Source organism: Tachysurus fulvidraco, chromosome 23, assembly GCF_022655615.1.
Source record: "Tachysurus fulvidraco isolate hzauxx_2018 chromosome 23, HZAU_PFXX_2.0, whole genome shotgun sequence".
Classification (NCBI taxonomy): domain Eukaryota; kingdom Metazoa; phylum Chordata; class Actinopteri; order Siluriformes; family Bagridae; genus Tachysurus; species Tachysurus fulvidraco.
Genome location: NC_062540.1, coordinates 19,373,168 through 19,383,167, shown reverse-complemented (window position 1 = coordinate 19,383,167; position 10,000 = coordinate 19,373,168). Strand labels below are relative to the sequence as shown.

Genomic DNA, 10,000 nt, shown 5'->3' with positions numbered 1-10,000 from the left:
AAGATCTGGTAGGGCGTGATACAAGGAGGGTATCACCATCCCAAACGGGTCCTAACGCACATTCCTTCCATCACAATACAGACAGGGACTCTCTGGCAATTCTAAAACCTCCAACTCCCCACACTTACTCCTCTGAAACACGAAAGGCAAAACCTCCTAATGAACCTTCTGCTGGAAGTGCCTCCCAGTCTGGAGCTCAGATCTACTATGCCCTGGGGTCTATTTACTCCTCGGTTCACCACAACCCTCAGGCATACCCCAGTTTTAATCCCTCAGGTCCTCCTCCTTCCCCTCTGAGAAACTCCCAGCACTCCCCTCATGCTCAGCATAATAACCATGGGGTCCATCAGGAGCGAGAACATTCACCAGGATCCTATCGACCCTCTGTTTCAGTCCTCAGTGGTCCTCACCCACCAACAAGTGCAGTCCTACCTCATTTTGCCAAGGGTTCCCTTATTGAGTTGGCCGGCGGCCGTCTGAAAAGGGTGGAAGACTTACAGACAGAGGATTTCCTGCACAGTGCTGACACCACACCCGAGTTCCACCTAAGTACCTGCACCATCTTACTCATCTCACCTGGACCCACTGATGGCTTCAATCATCTGCAGGTTTTGCTTGCTGACCGCAACACTCAGGTCAGTCCAGAAGGGGAAAAGCCATGAATAGACTAACAAATGGCATCCAGTAAAGGTGTTAAACTAGTGAATATTGTTAGAAATATGTCAATTATTATTTACTTTTATTTCAGTCAGGACCACTTGAGTCAAAATAAAGACAATTCTTTGACATATATTTTTTTTTTCATTATTATTATTTACAAGCTTATAAAATTTACATTTGGCGGTATGGCTCTGTTCTGATTTATCCCATCCTTCTCATGAGCTCCAAGAAAGCTAGTCAGGGAACAGCAGCAGCTTCTGGGGACAATCTCCCATTTATCTGGGAAAGCAGCAAGACAAAATCAACCCAATTAAATCAGAGCCTGCATCAGTGACAACAGAATGACACTGATTAAGTTAAACACAAAGTTTCAAGGAGGAGCTAGGGGAGGAGGTGGGTTGCAGCAATGCATAGGAAACAGCCAAGCAGACAGACTGAAAAAAAAAAACGCATTTAAATAGGGCGTCCTGTTTGAAAGGGACCAATAGCGCACTTAGGAATCAGATCAGATGATGGGCGGGGTCAGAAAATTTTAACATCGGCTGATAGCCGAGCTTGACTATGTGGCTTGCCTGAACTGACACTGAACGCTATACAGTATAAATTAATGTTCTACAAAGGTTCTTTCGATGTTTAAGACCTAAGAGTTTAACATATACTTTCATTTAACATCTAAGGGTTTATTGTTTTTAAAAAACCTCTGTTTGGGTAGAAAATAAAGAATTTGAGGTAGAGAATAAAACTATAGTAGCATTTTATTGTGATCAAATAACCAGATTCCCAGAAACAGTCTGCATTCAGGAATTGAAATTTGGGTGTTTGAAGTTTGGGTGTTTTGTTTTGTTTTGTTTTCTATTCTGGTGTTTTATGTAGATATTGTGTCATTTCTTTTGGACATAAAATCATTATTAACATTATGAACAAGATGCCTTTATATAAACAACTGTATAACTAGTACACCAAATCAACTATTACGGTGCTTTCACACCTGCCTTGTTCAGTTCGGTTGAATCGTACCAGAGTTCGATTGCTCATTTGGTGCGGTTCATTTGGGCAGGTGAGAATGCAGCAATCGAACTCAAAAGCGGACCAAATGAGCGTACCGAGACCTCCTTGAAGAGGTGGTCTCGGTACGCTTTCAAACGAACTCTGGTACGGTTCGCTTGTGGTGAGAACACGGTCCGAGATCGAATAGACCTAACTGCAAAAAGTATTGCACATTTTGGACTAAACCAGTTGCCGTAGTGGGTCGTTGGCAATATTTTCGGAAGATAAGCATGTCACAGTTTCGCAAAAGTAATGCTCGCCGCTTCCTGAAGTGTCTTGCGATGCGTCTTCGCCGTTTGTAGTGCATTAAAATGATATTTTCAAGCCGCATCCAGTGCTTCATTCTGAAAATTAAGACTTTGCATAGAATAATTGCAGCGCGCGGTTGTCTGTCCATGGTGTACTGTATGCTGTATTTTCCTCTTTTTGTTTACTTCCGGAGTTTCGTTGAAATTTCCCGCACGTTTATTCTGACCAATCGAGAAGCAGTTTAGGAAATACGATCAAAGACATGTGGCCAATGAGTGATGTGGATGTTATCACATGACCGCATTTTGGTTTGTTTCAACTGGTGCGGAACAGAACGATCAGTGTGGTGTGAAAAGGAACCAAAAGTGCTAAAAAGCTACAATGGGTCATTTTTTGCTTTTGGTCCGGACCAAATGAACCGGACTATAGGTGTAAAAAGCACCCTTAAACCGCCATGATCATACAGTGTAGTACATTTGTTCAGTTTGTGTTGCTTCCACCGTTTTGACCTGCAATGTATCTCTAGAGGTGATTTAGTTGCATTTGATATCAATGAAGCTCTTTAACCTTTGTACAAGTATGCTTGTTAAAGTTCTTATGAATATGCAAGCATGTTCAAGCTTGTGCTACTACACAGCTGACACTTTTATGTGGCTCTAAGCATTTCCAGCATTTCCAATAAATTCATTACTTCATGCTCACATGCTGCTCACTTCGCATACAAGCAATCACATGTTTCACATCTGAAATGTATATGATGCAACGCTTTGTGGATTTCTTTACATGACTGTGTGAAATGTGTGTGATTTTAGGATTTCAGAATTACTAATTAGCCTTCTCTGAGTAAATGATTAAAAGGAGAACCTCAGCATGCTTCCACCGTATATATTTACATTTTTTAATTTATAAGCTTGACAACATATTAAATTTAATTTGTACAAAGTGATTTATATGCACAACAGCAGCGCCATCGCTGAAAATGGAAACCCAACACAAAAAAAAAGAAAATAAAAAAGATAATTAAGGATAATTAAGCTAAAATTGAAGCGGATACATAAATGTACCATTTACCCAAAATTTAATAGAGACATTCACCGAAAGTACTTGTTATTTATAACAAGGAGTGATTATAGGCTGATTAGGTGTTTGCCATTATAAGTCTGGAGGAACTAGAACAAGGTAGCACTCATCATGTGATTAGGTTCCTAAACTTATATTGCTCAGCTTACTGTATAGTAGGTTCTAGAATTAAAGATCCCAGGCTAAAGTTCATAGGTTTAGCTTCCCGAACTAAATCTCCCGAGCTAAGGTTACTGGGATTAGACTAAAGTCTCTGAGCTGTTTATGGGCTAAGGTTCCTAGGCTGAAGTTTGTAGGCTAAGATTTCTGAATTTAAGGAATATTAAACTGAACGAAAGTTCCTGGGCTGTTTCTGGGATTCTTGACTAAGTTTTCTGAGCTATTGTTTCTGAAATAAAATACCTTTACTAAGGTTTCTGGTTTATGATCCTGAACTAAAGTTCATAGGGTTTTTTAGGGTAAGGTTAATGGGATATTTGGTGTCTGGGTTTAGGTTTCTGAAATAATGTTCTGTAAGCTAATGTGATAAAATTCCTACTTATATTTCAGAGTGTAATTTTCCCAGGTCAAATGTCATCAGTGAAAAGACAGAGAATTTGAATCTGATCTGAATTATGCCATTTTTTCCCAGTTTCCTGTCTCACTGGAAATCCAGTAACATAATATAATTTTGTGCAAGTACCGGGCCAGCTGATTTGTTGATTTTCTTGGTTTTCTCTTGGCAGGAATTGCTCACGGTTTTGGAGGAGTATCCATTTTTCGTTCGGGAAAGAGGCTGGTCTTCATGCAGTCCTCAGAGAAGCGCAGATCTCTATGGCCTCCATTGCCGCCAGCTCAGTCCAGGAGACATCTGCCTGGCTTTGACCCCGACACCAAACTCATTGCCCCCGACGACAACAACAACCCTTAAACCAATACCCAACTCACTGACCCCAGTGGCCACCTTAGCCTCCTCAGTGACCTCAACGATGACCTCAATGACCCCATCGTTGACCTCGTTACCCCCGCCGATGACCTCATCAATCTTGATGCCCACCTCGCTGCAACAACACTCATGCGATCGCATTTCTGCAGGAACAGAGACCAGCACACAAAGATTTGACAGAACGGCTACGCGCCTTGCCCCTTTGCTTCTGTCTGATTCCCGCCGGGAGATCCAGGATAAGCCACGCTCCCGAAAGAGGCGCTGGTCTGCCCCTGAGTTGCATGAAGGAAATAGGAGCTGCACAGATTTACCTCAAGGGTGTAAACGAATGAGACAGCAGTAAGTCCTCATTTAGAGTCTGAGTTCATGACCAAGAAGTGCTTTTATTTCATCACATATCAACAATTAATGCATTATTCCTCAGCGTATTCTGAGTTGTTTTTTTTAAATACATTGTTTAACAATGAGAAAGATCCGGGTATAACATTTCATGTTACTTAAAAAACAGCTGATTATATAGCACTAAACTGAAACACTTTCAATTTTCAAAGACTGTGTTTCTACAGTAAATAGTTCTTATGATCTAAACAGTTCCCTAGTCACTTGTTATAAAGGTTAAATGTATTTTAAATTGATTCGACAACATTGTTAATGATACTATTTTCAAATCGTCCTCAAATGCAGTGTATTGCGATCGTAATGTCATTTCCATTGACTGAAATTCTATGCATCTTTAATCAGTGTTATATATACTAACTAAACTAATTCATACCAGAGGAATGTCTTTAGAAGGTGTTTTCTAACAGCAACTCGGAAATCATACCATAACCTCAAATCACAGCTTTTGTTACACTAATAACGCACATGTTTCTATTTATGGAAATCTAAAATATTTGCAATATACATCTTACAAACCTCTTGGAAATTTGTTGTGAATTAAAACGAAAAAAAAAAAAAAAAAAAACCACTTTGGGACATGCTGTTAGTGGAAACTTCAGAATAGTAGCAGAACTGCACTTCATAAAGCCGCTATTATGTTGATTAATATTATATGTATAACAAATCGTGATTTATTGCTTAAAGAGTGAGATTACAATTTGAAGAACATTTTTCTTAAATATGAGTATTAATTCAAAGGAAAAGTTAGCACGCTGCATGCAATTTGGTGGCCAGCGATGGCTTTGAAAGAAGAAAAGTGGAAATCATTTGAATTATTTGGAGTATTCAAAAAGAAATATTAAAAAATTCAGAAATTTAAAATTTCAATTTCAATAAAAATCAAAAATAATACTGAAATTAAAACGATTAAGATTAAATTCTCACTGTACCAAAAAAAAGTATTTTTGAGTTTAAAAAAAAAGCACAAACAAAATATTTTTAAATGTTTTTATCCCTTTAGGCTAACAGGATAACAGCTAAAACTGCACTGAGGTTAATAAGTGATGAAATACAAACACATCTTGGCAGAAACATTTGCACAGAGAGTTCACGGAGTCATGTGAGGACCTTAACACCAAACTGATCATTCGTGACCTCATGGTTACTTCGGAAGAGCCATATGTGTTTTTGTGTTTATTGGTTGAAACGGGTTCGGAAGAAAGGACAGAAGGGAAAAAAACAGCAACAACAACAACAACGCAATGCTAGTGATGCACAGTCAGACTTTATGTCTTTTGAGACAATCAAACTCGCCTGTTGTTGACGCCACGTCTGTTTTCGGTGTACTTTTTTCTGCAGGGTATATCTTTTCAGTCAGTATTATAAGGAAAATAATATTGAATGGGAAAAAAATGACTATATAATTATATGAATAGTTCTATACTATACAGGTGTTACATATGAATATGCTATTAAAAAAAAACGATGACAAATATGATGACTAACATTAATGGTTACGTTTTTTTTTTTGCAATGCAGTTTTCTTTCACGCTTCTAAACCGAGCCTTGGCTCTCGAGGTGAATGTATACAGATTTTAGCTTTGCAATACGAGGTCCAAATGCGAATTCACCTCAGCATTACGGTCCAATGTGTGGGTAAAAAAAAAACAAAAAAAAAAAAACGGAAAAGACACTAAAGGAGGAAAGAAAGAAAAAAAAGAAGATTCCCGTCGATAAAGGAACGTCCGTTGGTGTTTTTCCATATGAAAGGGGTTTAAAGGTGCTAATAACATGTTGGAAGGTGATGCTTTGTGAGTCCACTGGACCTCGCAGTGTGGTTTTGTTTTTTTCCCTCCATATTTTTGCACCCTCTTTATTTTTTTTCTGTATGACATGAGAGCAGGGGAATTTATATATATATATATATATATATTTATATATATATATATATATATATATATATATATATATATATAAAGGAAAGTATTTTGAACTCAGATACGGGTATTCATTCTTGATCAAGCACACTCTCCCTTTTTGAGTTATTTTATTTTATTGTTGTTTTTTTCTGTGGTGGTGTTTTTTGTTTTTTTGTTTTTCAAAAAAAAAGAGGATTGTTATTTTTTTTCTTTATAAATGTATAGCTATAAAATTGTATATTTTTAAAACTTGTGAGACTGTAAAACAGTGTTCGCTAGAAATAAAAGAATGCTTTATAGATTTATATGGAGTCAGATTTTATTCTTTCAGAAACCCGATGACTCGAATTGTGTTCATGATAAAGTGATACAAACCATGAATAGAATAAATACAACATACTGTATGACAATGGTATTTTCCAAAAATTGTGGAAATTGTCATGGAAGCGAAGAATTTTCACAGTTTTTTAGTTGGCATGTTATGATTTTACAGGAAAACAAACGAACAAAAACAATCGAGGATACATTCCCTAAAAGCTGACTTCTGAAAGCTGCCTGAAAGGAAGAAAAAAGAAAGAAAGAAAGAAAGAAAGAAAGAAAGAAAGAAAGAAAGAAAGAAAGAAAGAAAGAAAGAGAGAGAGGGAGGGAGGTAGAGAGAGAAAAATATAGAAAGAAAAAGGAAAAACAGAGAGAGAGAGAGAGAGAGATGGAGAGAGAGAGAGAGAGAACGATAGAAAGAAAGTTTGACACCCAAACAGGGACATCATACAATTAGCATCATGCTAATTCAACACTGCGGTCATATCACATTGTAGAGTTCGACAGAAAGAAAGAAAGAAAGAAAGAAAGAAAGAAAGAAAGAAAGAAAGAAAGAAAGAAAGAAAGGAAGAAAAAATGCCTATTTTGACCTAAATGGTCTGTTCTTTGTCTTCTTATTCACTAGACAACAGTGGAGGTTGTAGTTTGTAGCTTATATTAGCTAGTGCTATTTTGCTAGCTGTGTTTTTGCTCCTGATCTGAAGTATTAACTGCCTCAAGAATGTATTTTACTCCAATATTCTGTTTTCTTCAATACAAAAACGTGTCCAAATTAGCATGATGCTACTCGTTACCGTTTCCTTTAGTCCTTTCTAAGACATTTTTAGCTGAAATATTCTTTCACAACTGACAGCTAAGCGTTTACAGTATATTAGCTTTGTATTTGCTTGTAAGCCTCACAAGTATGCTAGTATAAAACTAGCATACTTGTAAGCTAGTAGCCACAGTTAGCATAATATTCATCTAGCACAAAGTGTCTCCTGTTATTGTTTTATGATATTTGAAATTATTTAAATGTGGAGTTCATTCCAGCTTTTATACTGAATATTTACCTGGTTGTCAACATTTAAAAAAATTATGTATACTGTTAGCCTACAGACAAAAATACACTATGACAAAGTAAGTGGTCATAATTAGCATCATAGTATTTGTATAATTTTTGCTTTAGCAGCATTAGCATTAACAGTTTAAAATGAACGAGGCTAATATAATTAAAGTAAAGCTATTACTGAGCTAGCATAAGCTCCTGATATACTCTTTCCTATAGCATGTTAGCATGTTTTGTTTTTTTCTCAAAACTCGGTACAAGGTAATTCCTAGCATTTCATTTTCCTTGACCGTATATTTAATTAAAAAAAAGGAAACTAATATTTATTAGATTGTTCATATTAATATAATAATAACAAGAATAAGAGTAATACGAATAAGAAGAATAATTTAATAATAATAAAATAACTTAAATATTTAATAAAGTTATTTTATTCATTTGTATCGATAACTGAAATATTATTTTGAAGGAGCACTATCTAAGCAATTAATTTTATTAGCAAAATGCTAATTGTTTGTTAGCTATTTGGGGAAACCTGATTGCTGGTAACTTTGTGTTTGATTATGCTCATTGTTGCTGGTAAAATCTATAATTTATTGATACCAAATTTAATTTAGCATAGCATGGTTTTAGTATAGTTGATTCTGAGGTAAAACATTTCATCGTGCTAGTTAGCAAGGTTATCGTGAATGATTAACATTCAAAAGTTTGAATCTTAAAGTTAAAAATGTTACAAGGAAAAAAAATCTTTGTACAGTGTATAGGGTGTGTTTTATATCTACAGTGATGAATGGATAGAGGGAGGGATGGATGGATGGATGTTTTTATTTCTGTGCTTCTGATTTTGAACAGAAATTCAGTTCAGTATTACGCTTCTCAAGACCCTCAAGCAGCTCCTTAGCAAACAGGGGCACCACCTACACACACACACATAGACACACACACACACAGAATATTATGATATGGACTGATGGAATGAGAAAGTAGGCAGAAACAGATGAGTTGGGAAGATGATGTAGACATAACAATAAAAAAGATGTACAGAACATGAAGAAAGAGAGAAAATCGATAAGGAAAGGGGAAAAAACAGAAAAAAGGAGGATGGACACAGAAAGAAACAAGACATCAAGTCAACAAGACATCAGTGTGTTAGTTCAGTTGGTGTATTTGTGCTGTGGCTCCCCCTACTGCTCATCTTATTTAATTGCACACACTTACACAGAGCTAACTGCCACACACACACACACACACACACACACACACACACACACACACACACACACACACACACACACACACACACACACACACAGTAATACATGTGCAAACACATTTTCTCACCTTGTTAAATACCTACACACACACAGAAATACATGTGTACATACACTGAGAAGCTATTAGACATTCACACACACACACACACACACACACACACACACACACACACACACACACACACACAGAAAGCCCACCTGTGCTGTAATGAGTTTTTTGCTCTTTGGTTGGTTATTGTCAGGAAACTCCTCTCCAAAGCACAGGCCAATCTCATAGCGTGGTCTCGGACCCCCAATCTGCAGATGCTGATGTAACTCTACACAACAGTGACACACACATACAAAACACACAGTCAGTCAGAAAAAATATTATGAAAGAAAGGAGAGAAAAGAGAAGAATGATGTACAGATGGAGAAGTGAGGAGAGTTGAGCAAAAGTGCTGCTATTTATTCATCTATTTCAGTATTAGTTTTTACTTTAAGAGATTTCATCATCCTCTTCTCTTTCCTGACAACACACACTGCCCTGGCAACATTTATGGCATTTATGGTAGTCCTGAAATTTATCTCATTTATATTGCTGAGATTGAGGGTTAAGGGCCTTGATCAGGGGCCCAGCAATGGCCTTTCTGTGCCTTGGATTTGAACTCACAACCTCAGACCAGTAGTCCAACACCTTAACCACTGAGCTACCACAAACAATTTCTGGCATTATATTTCTTTTGAGAGAGAGAGAGAGAGAGAGAGAGAGAGAGAGAGAGAGAGAGAGAGAGAGAGAGAGACAGACAGACAGACAGACAGACAGACAGACAGACAGACAGACAGACAGACAGACAAGAGCTGCTCCTAGAAAGAGAGAGAGCAAGGCAGAATCAGTCTGACACACAGCTGTATTTCAGAAAGAAAGAAAGAAAGAAAGAAAGAAAGAAAGAAAGAAAGAAAGAAAGAAAGAAAGAATGAAAGAAAGAAAGAAAGAAAGAAGAAAAGAAAGACAGTCAGACAGACAGACTGAAGGAGCTGCTTTCAGAGATAGACAGAGAGAGACAGGCAGACAGCTGTTTTCAGAGAGATAGAGAGACAGACAGATAGACAGACAGACAGA

General features: G+C 37.1%; 2 protein-coding genes across 5 annotated transcripts in view; one reads left to right on the top strand and one right to left on the bottom strand.

Moving 5' to 3' along the window:
- The window catches only part of zmp:0000000926 (ataxin-1), a 42,216-nt gene extending 35,653 nt beyond the window's left edge, over positions 1-6,563 (top strand). For both annotated transcript variants that reach the window (XM_027159186.2, XM_027159187.2), the window contains exons 2-3: positions 1-635; positions 3,762-6,563. The exon at positions 1-635 is cut by the window's left edge and continues 862 nt beyond it. In XM_027159186.2, the coding sequence (XP_027014987.1) occupies positions 1-635; positions 3,762-4,304 (1,178 nt within the window). In that variant the 3' untranslated portion in view covers positions 4,305-6,563. The remainder of the gene's footprint in view (positions 636-3,761) is intronic.
- A 1,868-nt stretch (positions 6,564-8,431) lies between these two features.
- Positions 8,432-10,000, bottom strand: part of irf10 (interferon regulatory factor 10) — a 10,320-nt gene continuing 8,751 nt past the window's right edge. For all 3 annotated transcript variants that reach the window (XM_027159203.2, XM_047807071.1, XM_047807072.1), the window contains 2 exons: positions 9,097-9,215; positions 8,432-8,541 (listed from right to left, as the gene is read on the bottom strand). In XM_027159203.2, the coding sequence (XP_027015004.2) occupies positions 8,449-8,541; positions 9,097-9,215 (212 nt within the window). In that variant the 3' untranslated portion in view covers positions 8,432-8,448. The remainder of the gene's footprint in view (positions 8,542-9,096; positions 9,216-10,000) is intronic.